General features: G+C 39.5%; 1 protein-coding gene across 9 annotated transcripts in view; it reads right to left on the bottom strand.

Moving 5' to 3' along the window:
• Window positions 1-19,041, bottom strand: part of LOC138757675 (uncharacterized) — a 124,035-nt gene that overhangs the window by 81,664 nt on the left and 23,330 nt on the right. For 6 of the 9 annotated variants that reach the window (XM_069925409.1, XM_069925417.1, XM_069925427.1 and 3 more), the window contains 2 exons: window positions 12,939-13,016; window positions 12,742-12,819 (listed from right to left, as the gene is read on the bottom strand). The exons of 1 other annotated variant lie outside the window; for it this stretch is intronic. In XM_069925409.1, coding sequence (XP_069781510.1) covers window positions 12,742-12,819; window positions 12,939-13,016 — 156 coding nt within the window. The remainder of the gene's footprint in view (window positions 1-12,741; window positions 12,820-12,938; window positions 13,017-19,041) is intronic. 2 more of the 9 variants (XM_069925384.1, XM_069925390.1) reach the window with 2 other exon arrangements.

Genomic DNA, 19,041 nt, shown 5'->3' with positions numbered 1-19,041 from the left:
CGTTAAAGTCCTGCTCTCATTAACCCTTTTGGTCACTTCTTCAAATAACTACAAGCTTCGCAAGACATGATTTTGCATTCACAGATCCATGCTGACTACCTCCAACAGTGATCGACTATCCAAATTTCAGTAGATCATGTCTCTCATAATTCCCTACAGCAATTTTCCAACCACTGATGCCTAGCTCACTGGTCTGTAGTTTCTGGTCTTGTCCTTGCTGCCTTTTTTAAATAATAACATAGCATTAGCCACCTTCCAATCGTCTGGTTCTTTATCCGAGGCCAACGACAATGAATAAAAATCTTAGGAAAAGCCTCTGCACGTGGGCCAATGAATGATGAAAGAAAATCTTTGCAAGGTACTGTGCAATTTCTTCCAACAAGGATGCTCTCAATATATTGATTGAAACAGCTCTCTTGAACACATTTAACAAATTCCACCCCATCCAGTTTTTGGAGGTTGCCTGAGTTTGGAATCCTGATTAAAAGATTAGGCACCTGTATCTGCAATTTCCTGATGCTTCGTCTCCTCCAATTCCCATAGATTATTGGGTGGGGGGGGGGGGGGGCTATAATACAGCACCAAAGTGATTAATCCCTTCTTGTTTTTAAGCTATACCCATATAACTTAAAAATATAATCTCCACGAATATTCACTCTAAGCATTGCTATGTCTTCCTCATCAAATATCCAACAGCCCCTTCTTCTCTTATCTTCTGTTCTATAGAACCTGCAGCATTGGTGTCCTGGACAATCAGTTGTCAACCTTGCCCTTCTCTCAGCTACATTTCTGTTATGGTTATAATATCCCAGTTTCCCAAGCAAATCCAGACCGAGTTGGTCTGTTTTTCTGGTTATGCCCCTTGGATTAAAATAAACACAATTTAAACCATGGGTCTTTCCACTCACTTTGCCATACTCTTGCCTGTCCTGACCACAACCTTGTTTTCTTAGAGTACAGTATTAACCCCAATTTCTCCTCTCTCTCATTTCTGCTTAGTCCCAGCTGTTGTGAGTGAGGAAACAGGTTTAGTAGCTCTCAAAGGCAAGGACTCTGAACACAGTTTTGATAGTGAAGGGTCTTATTTACAGAAGGCAAGTGTGGGAAATGGAAACTGATGCAGCACACACACACAGTTTACAGCTGCCGTGGAAAAGAAATAGCGGACAATTAATAACGATCGTGGGGAAAATAGCGTGGGAACACACACATACAGAATGAACTGGTACATACAATGATCAATGAAAAATGACTCTGATGCCCCACCACCCCTCGACTCAGTACAGGCACGGATCTATGCTACAAGAGCCTCTAATTAAATGCTCCCAACCCTTTTAACAGTGCACATTTTACCAACAGTTTCTCCAGAGGCCTTCCACATTTCTCGGGTGTCCCCAAACTGGCAAAGAGAGAGAACAAAGAACACATGGCACCTCTATAGTGCTGAAGGTTCCAGCCCAGGTCGTTAGCAGGGTAAAATGACTCGGTGCCAGGAGGGTTAATCCAATACAACAAACAATGGCCCAAGGCCAAATACAGGCAGGCCATAGAGTCCAGTCCAGGTAATTTACATGGATCCAACAGAATGTGTACATTAATGGGTGGGGCAGAACCAAACCTTGATTGGCAGCTGATGTGTCCTCTGACTATATAGGGGGCACTGCTGTCATGACAGCCACAACCCTTCCCAATATAATCCACCCCTTGGAGTCTACACCAATCATGAGATAATCAATAACTCTACAAGTAACTTTTACAAGTAAATATAAAAAGACATGTTTTTTAAAAAAACTAATCAAGTGGGTCATTATATACATTAGTGCCTTCCAAATGCTGGACAAAGCTGTCAAATTTAATGACAACACCTCACCAGCCCCCCATTCCCTGACCAAACAGGGTTGCTGTGATACCAATGGGGCAGGGTGCTATGGGAGCACCAGCTCCTCAAGCCATGCACTTACAGTATATGTTCTATCTTTCTGTTCCTAACATGACTAACACATACTGCAGCACTGAGAGCAATCAAGAGATTACAATCCTTGAGGCCCTGGTTTTCAGTCTCCTTAGCTCCCTAAATTCACTCCACAGGACATCAGCTGTGTTCCTACCCATATCATTGATGCCAGCATGTCCAATAATTTCTGGCAGCTCCCCGACCCCTTGAGTTTTTTTTCTGTAATTACTCAGCAGCCTGCAGGACACAGATGACTGCAGGACAGTGCTCAGATCAAACATGTAGATGCACCTTCACTGTTGAATAATAGATTAATTCTCATAATGTACATTAAAAACTCTCATACAAGAGATTTCACCAGGTTGACACTGAAAGGGTTTCCATCAGAGTTAACACATCACCAAAAGAAGTTGATAGAACAGAAATGGTTGAAAACCTAAAAACTGCACAATCCAACATCCTACAGCAAAATAATACAATTTAAAACAATGCAACATGTAATCAAAGTGTAGGAGCAAACTGAAGCAGGAAATCTAAAGGGCATTTAAGAAGTTGTACAAAGTAATCGTATTCAAGCAAGAGGACTTGTAAGACTTATAAAAACCACGGTCAGTGTGTAAGCTGTTAAAAAGACAAACATCTTAAATAATTAAAACAAAATGCACAGATTTAACTCTCCTCTTCTACACTTCCAGAAAATGTCTCGCTTCATATTCAATTTATGTAAAAATATTTCCGACATTTGGTCAACCATCAAGTTTTATTCATCCTCATCAGGTTCCGATTTATTACCCTGCACACCAATAGGAGCAATTGAGGATTTAAATTAACTTAATTCTTGCTAATTATTTCAAAGTAATTTCAAATTAACTTCAAGAATTTTGACTTTATGTCCAGCTAAAAGCTTCTGCCTGAAGAAATGACACTATCCTGCACAGGGCTGATTATCATAAACTCCATACTGCCGAAAGTAGAATACTGTACATTCTGATTATGCTCATTTAATTCCCATTTGTGAGTTTGCTGTATAATTAAATGGAGCATTTTCTTCAACAATGCTCATTATCAAATCAGCCTACCTGCAACTCCCTCCTATATGCTTCAGAAACAGATTCATGCCTTCATTACCTTAATTTCTCCAGTGCATTCTTTCAACATCAGACCAATCACATTTGCACCCAAAGTCAGAAACACTCCTCCTTGTACCGCCCAACGGTATCAGTTTTACCCCACCAAGGTCCCCACAGTCCATGTACAGTCACAATTTTCTGATCTGCCCAAGACTTTATCTGCTCTTCCATAATTATGTATTTGTGCTCTCATGTGCATTAGGTGTTCGCTCAGCCTTCTGAAAATTCAAATTTTGTGTTCTGGAGCTCCAAAGGTCCCTTTTGCCTGGTCATTGACCTCTCACCTTTCTGTACAACCTGCCTTGGGACCTCATTCTAATCCTCAATCCTATTTATCAATATTCTTCCATCAACAATGATTGCATTATTAAGAAAGGCAGCTATCTGCATAATCAGTCAAATTAGGGTCTTAAATCAGAATTGAGCAAACTTCTGAGGTATGAGGTTATGGTAGACTCGAAAATGATGTTAAGACAGCGTGAAAGAAACAAGCAATGATAAATATTTTAAGAATAGTTTCCAAATAATAGACATTCAATTACAAAAAAGAGGTCCTGCTTTGGCCATCGAGAAATTAAAGACAGTATTGAAGGAAAAGGCATACAACAATGCAAATAAAGCCCAGCTGAATCAGTACATTGGTAAGAAAAGGGAAAATAAAACATTAATCTGGTTTAGCAACAAACAAAAAAAACAGACAAGAGGTTCTATAAATACATAAAAAGGAGAAAAAAATTGGTTCATGTGCACCCTTTAAACAGAAGTCCATTGGGAAATAGATCTCCACAACATTAGCTTTATTATTATAAAAAAGTATTGAAGTCAAGTTCAATTATCACTTGATTTAACAAGTACAAACTGACAAAAGAGCATTCTCTAGTCCTCGGTGTAAAACATGCAAAATCACAACTAGGCATAACACACATACAGGCGCTGACTCTGATGCTCATGTATACCTTTCCCAGTGGGAGTAGCTGAAGATGTTGTGTGCAGGGTGGAAAGGGATCGCAATGATTTTCCACTTCCTCTTCAGACAACAATCTCGATGAATTATTTCATTATGGGGGAGGGTGGTGCAGGAGTGGTGTGGATTGACCCCTGATCCAATTCTCTACAGAAATCATACTACAATTGTAATGCAGCTGGCCAGGACATTCTAGACAGAGGTCCTGTGGAAGGTTGACGTGGCAGTGGCAGGTAGACTTGCCCACTTCCGTCTTCTCAGGAAGTACATTCGTTGTTGCAGCTTCCTGACAAGTGAGGAAATGTTGCGTGCCCAGGATAGGTCACTTGTTAAATGGACTCTGAGAAACTCGATGATCTCTACTCTCTCCACCATAGAGTTATTAATATTTTGTGGAAGGTGGTCATTCCTGGTCTTCCTGGAATCCATGATCATCTCCTTCGTCTTGTCCACATTAAGACTTGGAAGGTTATTCATGCACCATATCATGAGACTTTCCACCTCAGTAGTGCAATTAATCATTAGGCCCTTTTATAGAGTGAAAAAAATGTGACCATAAAGGCAGAGATTCTCCATCCTTAGGTCACAGAACTTACTATCAAAAATGCTCAACTTAAGTGTCAGTGGTGGAGCAGAGCACTCCGCCACACATCATAAATCTACTGCTACTAAGGCGGGCTGATGACATCAGCCCACAACACAGAAGCCACCACCAGGGATCCCATGGTTACTGGTGCTGAGGTTAGGGCTTGCTCCTGCCACCCAGAAATGTCCTTCTCGTTTCCCCCTCCACCCCTCTCTCCTTCACCAAAGCCATCGAGACAGAGGAGCAGGAGGGCAGCAAGGAGCTGGAGGCCCAGCGGAGGCAAGGAGAGTTGGAGCCCGCCGAGCTGCTAGGGCCAGAGAACAGAGGGACCCAGGTGCTTAGCTCCACAGCCCGGGAGGAAGGAGGAGAGATGCTGAGAAGTCCAATGAATGCAAGAGGGGAGCAAAGAGCTGGAGGGGCAGTGCTGGGCAGAAGAACTAGAAGAATGATCAATGGCCATCTTTGTGGGGGGGAGTTACAGATAATGAAGATAGCCATTGCTCAGCATACATGCTACACCTCATGGCACCACTCACCCTGCCTCCACAAGCTCCAAAGGATGCTGCAAGGCCCCACTTTTCATAAAAGTGGCGCAGGAACAGCCTCATAGGGCTGCTCCATAAAAAAGGTAAGTTCAAATATTTTCTCCGCAGATGGAGCTGGCTTCGAGACAGAGGCATGGCATAAAAACACTTTTTACTGATGAGGCCAACTACTATTGTGTCATCTGCAAATCTGAGGACTCTATTGGAGCTGGATCTGGTGTTGCAGTCGTGGGTCAGTAGCATGAACAGGAGCTGACTGCGTGCACAGCCCTGAAGTCCACAAGACAGGGATAGATGTTCTGCTACTGACCTAGACAGACTATGGTCTTTTTGTTTGGATGTCCAAATCCATTAAAGAGACAGGTGTTGAGTCCAGCGAGGACAGTTTCTCCACCAGCCACTGGGGAATTATTGTATGAAACGCAGAGCTGAAGTCGATGAACAGCAGCCTGGTATATGATCCATCGTTTTCCAGGTGGGCCAGGACAGAGTAGAGGAACAAGGTGACAGCATCATCAGTGGAACAGTTTCTTCTACAGACAAACTAAAATGGATCCAGTGTCTCTGGATTGTGTGCTTTGATGTGCTCCTTCACCAGACACTTGAAGCATTTCATAATGGTGGAGGTCAGCACCACAGGCAGGAGTCATTGAGGCCTGTTACTGTACCCTCTTTGGTACTGAGACGTGATTATGTTCACTAAGTGATGTTTAGTGCTCGTCAAGATATAAATTACAAGTACACAATCCTTTATCCGGAACTCTTGGGGGGCCAGTGGGATCCGAATTTCGGATTTTTCTGGATTTCAGAAAGCTAGATTTAAGCCCACCCGAATTGTGCTGCCGTATCCACCCCCATGCCCTTCCAGTCACCCTGCTGTCTCCTCCCCACCCCCACGACTCGTGCTGCAAGTCTCCCGACCACCTGACTCGCGCTGCCGTTCTCCCCCCCCCCCACTCGCCACCTGACTTGTGCTGCCGGTTTCCCCCCCCCCCCCCCAACTCGCACTGCCGCCTCTCTCCCCACTTGCCAGATTTTGGAGCTTTCCAGATTTTAGATGTCCAGTTAAAGGATTGTGTACCTGTACCTAACTTTTAAAGCTGACTTCATGCAAATTCTTCTATAATTTGAAAACATTTTTCAAGCTAGTGATAATAAAAATGCTTCATGGTATTTATCAAATGACTGCAGCTAGGTCAGTTGATGTGCCAGCATTATTATGCGATTAAATGTGCTAAATTCAATAAAAGTTAATTAAATGTTTTGCCGTGATACAGCAAATCTGAAAATATCTTTATGTTCAGCCTGAAGTTTTCAAATTGTTTGTTAGGATGCAAACCCTTGAAAAAAATTTGTTGTCTAGTGTTATGGGTAGGGCTAGGGAGATTATTCAATGAAATGAGAGAATTACAACAAGCAAAAAGAGTGATACGATTTGGGTTCCTACATTTTTCTTTAAAAAGAGAACACTTCTGATGTTCCGGAGCAAATCTGCTCGCAAACATCTCTTAAGAGCAGAAGTCTTGCATGACACAGTTATGGTTTTTCAACTGCAGGCACGTAACGGCACAATCAAGAACGGGCAGTCTAAAATTGGATGTGCAGGAATTTTGAGTCAATTCCTGCACTGTGATTTATCCTGCAGGACCCCTACAACTTTCTGTATGAAGACTGCATTGTAAATCGTACCGGAAAAATTTGTTGATGGTCATCCACTCTACTCCACATCCAGCCACTGGGGCCGTTGCACTCAGATATTTGCAGTCTAAAAAGACACCCAGTGTGAACAAGCACACAGGCAGTAATTGTGTTAATTTTTTTTTCTGCAATTTTCCCAACATTGCAGTCTAAAAACCATGAGAGTGTTTTTAATAAAATAGCAAGACCTTGAAAGGCATTTATAATCTATGTCCCTCAGCAACTCACAAATATATAGTAACAGCAAGCCACTAGAAAGGCATATACATGTACCATTAAGCCTTTATTGTAACTACTTTTGTCTATTTATTCATTCATCTTTTGAAATCGGGGCATCAAAAGCAATGGCACCATTTAATGTACATGTGGTTATCGTAATGTGCATTCCTGCAATGTTCTGGATTGGAAGTTCTAGGATTTGGATCCAGTGTCAAAGAACCATTTCCAAATAATAATTGTGTGCAACTTGGAAAGGAATCTGCAGGCAGTGCTGTTTCAATGTTTCTGTGATTCTTGTCCTTCTAGGGTGCAAAAGATCACTAGTTAGGGAAATGCTGTCAGAAAATTCTGAGCATATTGTGACGGATTTCATATTGTTTACAGATAAGTTTTAAAGGGAGATAAATTGTGGGGCTTTTAGTTAGGTCACGCACAGATACAAACACTTCAAAACACATCTCATTTAAAATGCCAGAGCTCTGCTCAAGCCAGACAGTCCAGGCTCCGGGTGCCTTTGCAAAAACTTTGAAGAATGCCTATAAGGACTTCACAAGTAGGTGTTAATTGGACATGCTGTGGAGTAATGGATTACTGTTTTGGAATGCAACGGATGAACAGACTCAAAGATTAGGTTCAGTGTCGCAGTCTGTCTGAATGAGGTTTGTTGTTCTAGGAGGGTCATGTGGTTTTGCAAGTAAAGAGAATCAAACAGGTTTTTTTTCAGAGAGAGAAAGAGAGAGAGAGAGAGAGAGAGAGAGAGACACACACACACACACACACACACAGAAAATTCAGTTCTACAGTGTAGCGACAGCAGCTAGGTCTGGAACATGACAAGGTGGCAAGCTTGTGGAAAAACCCCATTTTGAAGACGGGTTGTGAGTGCTTAGATCAGTCTGGTCCTTATGGCCCATACAAAAGAGGTGGCTGGCTGTATAATGTTTCATTTGAAATAAGGGAAATAAAAAGGAACTCTGTGATGACCTGAAAAAGAGTTCATCATCTGGAAAACCCTGCTGGGGCAAGTTTCTTTGGCAAGACACTGAATGAGCAACAAATCTCTCTCTAAAAACATAAAAGAACCTTCCTGAGCAGTAACCATTTACTTATCAAGCACCAAAGCCTGGTGAACATTCATAAATGTTAAATTCTGTGCACAGTATAAGAATTGGCTGATACCAATGAACTTGGAGGAGTGAGAAATGAGAAGAGACTGTGAATCAAAGTACTTTTCTGAACTTACACACACATTACATACATGTGCACTTAGAATTAGAAGGGGGGTTAAATTAGGTTAAGTTAATAGTAATAAGTTAGAGTTTAATCCTGTTTTCATGTTTAAAGATAATTAAAAGCAACTTTTGTTTAAGTAACCATTTGTCTTGGTGAATTTCTATTGTTGCTGGTTTTTTGAATCCTCTGGGCCCATAACAATACAACTGGAGTATTTTTGAATATGGGATTGTTCACCAATGATGGAGGGAATGAATATTTTTGGTGGTTGATAGGGTGCCAATCAAGTAAGCTGCTTGATCCTAGATGAGGTCCAAAAAAGAGTATATTCCAATCACACTCTTGATGCTCGACTTATAAGTGGTGAAAAGGCTTTAGTGTCAGGAGGTGAGTCACTTGCTGCAGGATACCACATATTTCACTATAGAGTCTCAACTCAAAACGTGACTTGCTTTTCTCCAGGACCTCAATTTTTGCTCCAAATTCCAACAGCTGCAATCTCTTGTGTAGCCAGATTCTGACTAATTCTTGAAGTGACAATAGGTACATGATTTCTCTGCTTCACTTTCTGGTCAACAGGGAACTCAAAGATGTTGATGATTGGGACTAAATGGAGGCAATGCCATTGATTGTCAAAGATGGTTGGTGAAATTCTCTCTGATCGGAGAAGGTCATTGCCTGGTAGTTATCTGGCTCGAACATTACTTACACATATCAGCCCATGACTAATTGTTGTCTTGGTCTTACTGCACATAGGCATGGAATCTTTTACTTCAGAAGGAACTCCAAGTAAAACTATGCAATCACCAGCTTGTGATCAAAGAAAATGTCATTGACGTTGAGAATGATTGGTCTGAGGAGTACATGCGATGTCTGGGGCTGAGATGACTGACCAACATCATAACAATCTTCTCTTAAGAAAGGTCCATCTCCAATTAGCACAATCTTTTACCCAGGAGATCCCCTTGGGAAATCCCTCAAGACTGAGGTGCTTCAGTTTTGCTCCAGCTCCTTGGGTGCTGAACTCAGTCAAATGGCACCACGATATCAAGAGCAGTCACCCTTGTTTCTGAAATTAGTCTTGCTCGTCCACATTTGGACAGAAATGTAATGAAGTTTGGAGCCGAATGATCCTGGCAAAATACAAACTGAGCAGTATATTGTACACGCAGTTTAATGGCACAGTTGATATGCCTTTCATTAGTTCATTAACGACTGTTGGTGGACCAATTGGGTAATTGTTGGCCAGATTGGAGGAGTCAACATTTTATTTAAAAAAAAGACATACTTGGATAACCTTCCATGTTAACTAATAGATGCCAGTGTTATAAATGTGCTGAAATACCTTGCTACAGGCACAGTGTGTTCATAATTGCAGGCCCAGAGAACATCAGCTGGAATGCTGTCTAGCCTCATAATCTTGGCAACATCCAGATGCCTTGCTCCAATTATATATTGGCCCTTGTAAGACCAGATCTGGAATAATGTGAACAGGCCCGTCCTCCCTATTTACAGTATAAACATCTGGTTCATCACTTTTATTCTAAGGGTGGCATGTTAGTCATTCAAAAAGGTAAAGCAGACTGGTCATTGACTCAAGTTCTGCAAACGAGAGAGGATCTCATTGAGATGTGCAAAGGTCTTACTGGGCTTCACAGTTTAGGTACAGAGTTGATGTTTCCCCCTGGCTGACTTGTCTAAAAGTTATGGTGAAAATAAAGGGCCAGAGATTCAAGATAAAAGTTAAAACTCCTTCATCCAGAGAGTGGTGAATCTTTAAAATGCTCAATACTAAATGACAACAGAGTCAGAGGCAAGGGGAAAAATGCCTAACCCAGTGGTTCTCAACCTATTCTTTCCACTCACATACCACTTTAAGTATTCCCTATGCCATAAGTGTTCTGTGATTAATAAGGGATTGCTTAAGGTGGTATGTGGGCGGAAAGAAAAAGTTTGAAAACCACTGTTTTAATCATTCCAAATTGATTCATTATGTGCACAGTTTCATCTTTGGCTTGGCTTCGCGGACGAAGATTTATGGAGGGGGTAAAAGTCCACGTCAGCTGCAGGCTCGTTTGTGGCTGACAAGTCCGATGCGGGACAGGCAGACACGGTTGCAGCGGCTGCAGGGGAAAATTGGTTGGTTGGGGTTGGGTGTTGGGTTTTTCCTCCTTTGCCTTTTGTCAGTGAGGTGGGCTCTGCGGTCTTCTTCAAAGGAGGTTGCTGCCCGCCAAACTGTGAGGCGCCAAGATGCACGGTTTGAGGCAATATCAGCCCACTGGCGGTGGTCAATGTGGCAGGCACCAAGAGATTTCTTTAGGCAGTCCTTGTACCTTTTCTTTGGTGCACCTCTGTCACGGTGGCCAGTGGAGAGCTCGCCATATAACACGATCTTGGGAAGGCGATGGTCCTCCATTCTGGAGACGTGACCCACCCAGCGCAGCTGGATCTTCAGCAGCGTGGAATGGGCCAATGACAATTTTTCTCAAGCAAAATATTTCAGTAGCAATTGGGTCTAGAGCAGTGATTCTCAACCTTCCCTTCCTACTCACATATCACCTTAAGCAATCACTTACTGATCACAGAACACTTATGCCGGAGGGAATACTTAAAGTGGTATGTGAGTGGAAAGTAAAAGGTTGGGAACCACTGCCATAGATGCTCCATGATTAGTAAGGGATTGCTTAACGTGGTATGTGAGTAGAAAGAAAAAGTTTTAATTGTACCTAATTAACTCATTATGTGCACAGTTTCATAACTTCAAAGGAAATGGTCCAATGACCATTTTTCTCAAGCAAAATATTTCAGTTAAAATTGGGTCTAGAGCAATGATTTTCAACCTTCTCTTCCCATTCACATACCACCTTAAGCAACCCCTTATTAATCACAGAGCACCTATGTCATAGGGATTACTTAAAGTGATATGTGAGTGGAAAGAAAAAGGTTGAGAACCATTGGCCTAACCCTTTCTACTGTCACTTTGGTATTAAACTAGCCCCCCCAAAAAAAATCCAGTTTCTAAAACAATAAATTCAAATCCAGCTCCATGTACTTTGACACTGGAATAATGCAGTCTCCCAACCTTCCTTGATGACTGTGGCTTCAGCCCCTTCACTCAATGTACAGAGAAACCAGCAATGAATGATAAATAGCACATGGAAACAGAGAAAAAAAGCACCTACTCTCCAAGGCAATTTTTTAATCTAGTCAGTGACTTTGCTGTACTTCCAGGACCTCAGGTGCAAGAAATTACAGCCCAAGACTGGTAATGGTAAAAGCCAAAATTTCTTCCATTCAATGAAGAGATTAGTGAAGGTACAATTTTCTATAATTGGCTCCCTCACACAGCCTGTTGACCTCAATTCTACCAAGACATTATAGCCGCAACTCCTTAGCTCATCCAAAACTTTCCCTTCCTCTGCAGTATAGACATATTTTTTTCCTGTTGCATTAAAGTGGACGATTCTCAGCAATCAGAGGCAATGTTTCCAATTTTAAGAATGGTATTCACTACAATATCCAATGGGGCATAGACTGGAAGTGCCTTCATCCAGAGTGGTGCGAATACGAAACTTCCTACCACAAGGAGTGATTGAATGTACAGTTACAATTAAGGGGGCGGGGTGGGGGGTCTGACTGAAAAAAAACAAGGAAATAGAGGGTTACAGTGATAGATTTTAAATGGAGCCAAGATGGAGAGAGATTTGAATGGAGCACAAACACTGCCATGGACTAGTTCAGACAGATGGCCTGTTCCTGTGCCATACATCTCACTTAAATTCTGCATTTAGTGAAAGTGGATCCTGCATGCAAAACTGGCTGTGCCTCAGATCATTACCACAAGTTAGCATTACATTTTCAGATTTATGGCATTAAATACATTCATGCTCATTGCTCTTTGGTGCAGAGACCCAGTCAAGAGCAACTTAGAATGGAACATTAAATCATCTGCACCCACAGTGAACATCCATCAAATGAAGTTGGACAAGAATGCATTCACTCTTCTGCTAATCCTTCAAATTATTCTGAAGTACAAACAAAATAGCCCAAATTCAGCCAATAACAGAAATGGCAGCACACACAAGAGACTGCTGGGCACAAATATTGTACTGAATAATATTAAAGCAGTTAACAGAAGCCAATTAAGAATTTTATCTGAGCAGTACATCAGTCAAATAGCTAATCTACTTCCTTTGCTAAGATGGAAAAGACAGTTTTCTATTTAGGACAGAAACAAAGCAATTAAATGGCTTGTTTATGTCTGTATTTTGGAGATTATGTTTGGATTTTATGGAAACTCGTCTAAAACTGGCATCCACCATATTCTGGCCTTGTTTTGCTACTTGCACCTGTAACAGAATATCTGTGCCAACATCTTTACTGTTTTCCTGAACACAAACAGTGGAACATACCATGAGTGAAGCAGATGATATCCCCAAACAGCTTACACATTGAGGGAGTGTAGGATGGATCAAAGATATTGATCTTCTCTGTAAAATAGTGATACAAACTGCATCAATCCATGAACAACCAGGAGTGAGCATCCTCCTTCAGTATCCTCCATACACCTCTGTACATGTCAAAAGATATATCCTTATAATGATCTTACCATTTGTTGTGACTAGATTATCACCATACAAGTCATGCATAATTGTTGAAGGATCCTTTTCAAATATAGATATCTTACCTGGAAAAGCAAGAGTTGTAGATTATGGCATATTTCATTTGGCTGCATGAAACAACCATTTGTGATGCTTTGTTACTTAAAATGAACAAATATCTCATAATTGGGGATCATACAACCCAGAAGTGAGCATAATGTGCACATCATATGACAGTCATTGGTAACTGTTCCAATTTTCCACAATTGTTTCCAAGTCATAACACAGAATCCCAGGTGCAGTTTCAGGAGAGCAGGGAAAGAGACATAGCACTCCTCCACGGGACTTGTTGTCCAGCCTGTGCCAACACCCTGGTACAGGTTTAAATGACCTGTGGAATGGGTCGATGTTGATCATTTTAAAAACTGGCAAACCCACAGATGTCTGTGCCCAAGATGGCAGTACCCATACTTGGCAGCAGACCACAAGGTTTATGGACTCCAGGGGTCAGCAAACAAGTGCAGGGCAGCACAGGAGAATATCCCCTTTCCACACCCCCTCCCCTACTGAGAGGGAGAAGCCTTGGAGAGAACCCTATGGGGTGGATGAGCGAGGGGTTCAGAGGTTGAAGGAATTGCACCAGGCTGTGGGAGTCCGGCTCATGAGAACTAGGTATCAGGACAGGGATTCATGAGGGTGTTAATGTCATGAAGGGTCCCTGAAGAGCCTTGCCTGTTAACTGCCTCCTGATCATATCAGAGGTTTGAAATTTGGAGCTTTTGTTCACCATTAGAACAAACAGGAGGCCATGTGGCAGCAGAGGTTACTGCAGCACAAGAAGAGAATCCAAGATACACTGTCTCTCTGAAGGAACTCTTTTTTGTTTCCCTTTCTCTTATTGGTGGAGTGCTGGCCCAATGGAACCTCTGTGTGCCTTTATAGGCAAAGAGAAGTTTACAAATGTTGTGTTTTTATGTACATAACAATGAAGGAATCTTGAACATCAAAAATCTCAAAACTCAACCAAGATCATTTTTGAGGTCATAAAACTAAAAGTTTTCTCTGAATGCATTCACAAAGCAAACTACAACATGCAAACAGTTTCAGATTTGAATCAAAGCTAAACTTGTGGGACTACAACTTCTGCACAGACCTTTCCAACCTTAGACATTATTGAGAATTCCTAATATGGAGCTCAAATACCCAAACTGGATATCAAGATCCAAATTAAAACCACGTATGAAATTTAATGCCACTCTGCTCTGTTGAGGAGGAACATATTCAACACAATAACATTTACAGTCAATATAGTCGAATCAAAAAAGTTTAAATTATCAACAAGGGGAGAGGTGGAATAAAAACTGGGCAATTCAAAGGAAAAAAGCCAACCTTCATAATGCTCCCAAAGAGAAATATTTTGTTCACATTAACTTAATTTTCTTTTTAAATGAAGACACCCATTGCTTGCAAACATTAAGATAGGTCCAGCAGTTGAAATTACAGAGGGTTCTTCCTACTACAGCAAAATTCAAAGTCCTGCTCAATTACCTTCTCCCTGTGGTTGAAGAGCTGCTCTTTAAAGTCATTTGTAATTTGTTCATCTTAGAGCAATGGTTTTCAAATGTATTCTTTCCACTCACATACCACCTTAAGTAATTCCTATGCCATAGGTGCTGTGTTTAGTAAGGGATTACTTAAGATGGAATGTAAGTGGAAAGAATACATTTGAAAACCATGGATCTTGAGGCACAAATAGTCATGATCTACACCAGTGATTTTCAAACTGCTCCTCTAAACTCACATTCCATCTGAAGTAATCCTGATGCCATAGGTGCTCTATGATTAGTAAGGGATTACTTCAGGTGGAATGGGAATACAAAGAAGCAGTTTGAAAACCACTGATCTACACCTTGCAACAACTCCAAGAAAAGCTCAGGGAGTGGGAGAGCAGTAGCTAATAGACATAGCCTTCTGCAAACTTACAAAAGCTTCCAATTCCAACAGCCTGCCCCAACTTTTCTCACCTCACAATACATCTCACCCTTGACAAACTTCCATCAGGAGTGGAGTTAATCTTGAGAACTAATGGGAAATTATTCTGAAGTATAGTTGACACAAGTTGAACTACGTCACCCAAAACTCAATAGTCCAGCTATGTAATACCAAATCCAGATCCAATTTCCATGAAACAGCTATACATTTCCTGGAAACTGCCAGCACGACCTTTAAAAATTATTTTTAAAGCCAATCCAATTTTAAATCTGGACCAATCCTTGATATATCCCCCAAAAGAAACAACTTTGGGTTTCCAAGAGTTTAACACCTATTAACCTGCTGAAGAAAATGTATTAAATTAGTTGAAAAATAATTCAATTTGGGGCATGTCCATGTAGAGTGTAAAAAGGTTCCTGTGTCCTGTTTACATCGAAAACACTTATCCAAAATATCTGGCTTTAATCTATTAAGATTTAGTGGCATAATATATAACTGATGTATGAAATTGTATTGCATCATTCCATATCAAACATTTATTGTATTTTTCGTACTATCGCAACATATTTTTGACCAATTCATTTTTTACTCCCCTCAAAAGTAATAAATACATAACTGATATGAACTTTTTTGTATTTGGATTTGATATTATTGTTTCTATTTCATCATCTTCTAACAGTAAATAAGATGTAGTTAATCTTTTTCATAGATAAGCCTTTAATTGATCATATCCAAATATTATATTATTTTGTATTCCATATTTAGCTTTCTTGATACAAATCTGTCTCTGAGCCCTTTTATTACTATTTTTGGAATGAGTGAACCAATGGACTTAATTTTGATTCCATCTCAATCCCATGTAATTGTTTTTGCTTCCCTAGTTGCTAGAGGCTCCTTCTGCTGCGGTGGAAAGGTGTTGTCCCCCCCACACATTCACAATGGTTATTGGATTTGATGGCATCCCTCTCTCTAGAGAAAATTAGGTGCTCAACTACTACAATGAGTAAAAAAGAATGTTCTCTTTGGGGTTCCTTTTCAATTATTTTGAAAATTTATAGTTCAATTATTTTTGCTCTTTATTAAAAATCTCTTTTCTTTTTCTTAATCTTTTGAACTATTAGTATTGAAATTAGTAGTTGACGCCTGGTTTTGACGATAATCAGTCAGATAATAGATTTGAGTTATAAATTACATTAGTTATAGGTTTTTTTCTTTTAAAAAAAAATCAAAAACATAGATCAAATGGATCTTGTTTAATGTTGTTTACAATCTGTCATTTTAATTTACTTTTACCTGAACATTATATCATATGTATTTAATATTATTATTTTCTCCATAACCAATAAAAAGATTGAAAAAGAAACATGCACATTGAATCCTAGAAATCACTGGCCCGTATTAATCTAAGTGGAGAAGGAACATTCAGGATGCCATGAAGAACCTGGAATGCATGCACTTCGAGTCAAGCAGGAGGAGCACTTCAAACTATCCATTTGTCCACCCCATCCTATTAAGCACCTCCTTTCCTGTCTATAGAGAAGTCTGTTGTTCCCTCATTGGTTTATCTATCAACTTCTGCTCTTAAGAGATGTTTCTTTTGCTTATATTCAATCACCTTTTTCAACCTTCTTTGCAAGACTCTGCCTTCAATGGTTGGCACAGATTGGGAATAAAATGTTTTAAAGACCTTTTTATTGACAACAATTTTGCATCTTTTGAACAATTGGCTGTAAAATTGAACTTAGCTAAAGTCTTTTTTAAAGATATTTACAAATTAGACACTTTGTTCAATTTCAGAATCCTGATTTTCCTGGAACTCCTGAGGCAAATATTCTTAATACATTTTTTGAGCTGCAACCTCCCTAAAAAGGCTTAATATCTTTTATTAATGACAAATTGCTGGTCTAAGACAACCCCCATTATTTAAAGTGGTACATAGAACACGTCTAAAGTTAAATTGTCTAGACATTAATCCCTGATGTGATAAATGTAAAACAGGTGATGCTTCTTTAATTAACATGTTCTGGACCTGCCGTAGCTTAGAAAAAAAATTGGAATGAAGTTTTTCAAACATTATTGGTGATTCTCAATTTAAAATTGGAACCTAGGCCTTTAATTGCTTTTTCTGAACATTCCAAAAAGATAACACATTACTAACTTCAATTCAATGCCACATTTTATCTCTTACTTCGTTGATGGCCAGACGTGCAATTTTGATTAAATGGAAGTTCTCTACCTACACATGCACAAAGGCCAAGGGATATTACGTTTTGTTTAAATTTGGAAAAAAATTAGATATGCAATCAATGATTTAAATATTAAATTCCAAATGATATGGGGTTCATTCATGGACTAGTAAAGTTTAGAGTTAATCTGGAATCTTGAATTGTGTTATCCCACTCTAGAATTGTGCCACTTGAATTTATGAACGTAATCTTCAACCTTGTTTAAGGGAAGGGGTTTTGAAATTATATTTATTTTTTTTCTTCTTTTGTTATATTCTATTATCGTGATTGTGCTTTGGAACTTGTACTAATGATCATTTTTATAAACTTTTTCTGGTCTTGTAGCACATTCAAAATTCTATTGTTCAACTTTTTTTTTAATTGTAAAATATATTTTTAAAAAGAATCCACAAAACCAAATTGAAGCAGCTAGATCCCAAGGGAGAGTTATTAAAGAGAAACACAAAGATCCCATTGAAAATTTGCCATGTCATGCATACTTGCAATTTATTTATACTTGCAATGCATTACATTTTGGCTCCAATATACCAAACATAGTTTGAAACTGAGTCAAAGAAGGAAGCTCCTATACTTAATCTTGGTTTATGGTAAATTGTTTCATTTGGGCAATTAGTCTCAAGTATCTCAAGATAGGGAGGGCAGGAATAGAGAGAAAAAAAATCAGTGGAGTCTTTACTAATGACTGCCTGCAGTGATTTTCAAACAATATTAAAAGTACTTGATGAGAAAATACTTGCTGCAGTTAAGCAGCAGAAAGTGGACTAACTAGAGTGGTCTTTCAAAGAACGAACAGTTCTACAATTGCCAAATCACTAGCACAGTATGTACAATTCCAGGGCATCTCATGTGCATTTTCAAGAATATTTCAAATATTTCCAAGGACTTCTTCAGTAAAAAGGAACTGAGAGAAACTTTTTTTTAAATCTTTGACCAATGGTCCACACAATGAAGATATATTCTACATCTCTGGAATAACAGAGATTCGCACAATATTTCCCTGTGCGACTTTGATATTCACAAGCATTGGTTGCCTCCAAGTAATTTCATTAATGGTAGAAAATACTTCTTTTTGGAAAAAGTCAAAACATTGTGATTGCAATTCCCTTGTGCTGCCCATTTTAGTTTCCACAAGATTATTTATTGACCCTATTTCCTGTTATATCTATATCTAAAGTGTTGAATAGAAACAGTAATTTTAATAATTTAAATCACAATACAAAACTTCAAATAATGCAACCAGGAAGAAATTATCTTCAGGGAAAATATTACACATTGCTTTACACGTTCATCTCTAGCAAGCATTGTGATGCAATGTTACAAGAATAACACTAAACTGAGTGGGAAAGAAAATTGTGCAGAGGACAGAGTCTTTTGAGAGATTATATACTGGTTAAGTGAATGGACAAAAGTCTGCCAGATGAAGTATAATATTGACAAATTGAGGTCATAGATCTTTGGAGAAAAGGAAAACCACAATCAGATTATTAAGTAAATAGAATTAGATTGCAGCATGTTGTACAGAGAGACTTGCAGTACTTGTTCATGAATCACGAAAGATTGGTTTGCAGGTAATCAAGGCGGCAAATGGAATGTTCATGTGCAAGGTCTCAACCCTAATTCTCTGCAACACTATCCAAAAAGAACTACAATTTTAAAGTGGAATATAAATATTGTATTATTGCAAATAAAAATTTAATTTTATTAAAACAAACATCTAGTGAATGTTGTACTAATGCAGGCATTGAAGGCTTATAACATCTTTCTTTCATAAATAATTGGAACAGATTTCACTCCTGCATGTTTTCTTTCTGCATCCAAGTTACAGATTTAATTTGCAGTTGTAATATCCATACCATTAATCAAATTGGCTAAG

Source organism: Narcine bancroftii, chromosome 1 (assembly GCF_036971445.1).
Source record: "Narcine bancroftii isolate sNarBan1 chromosome 1, sNarBan1.hap1, whole genome shotgun sequence".
In the NCBI taxonomy this organism is placed as follows: domain Eukaryota; kingdom Metazoa; phylum Chordata; class Chondrichthyes; order Torpediniformes; family Narcinidae; genus Narcine; species Narcine bancroftii.
This window is presented reverse-complemented; position numbering and strand designations above follow the sequence as displayed.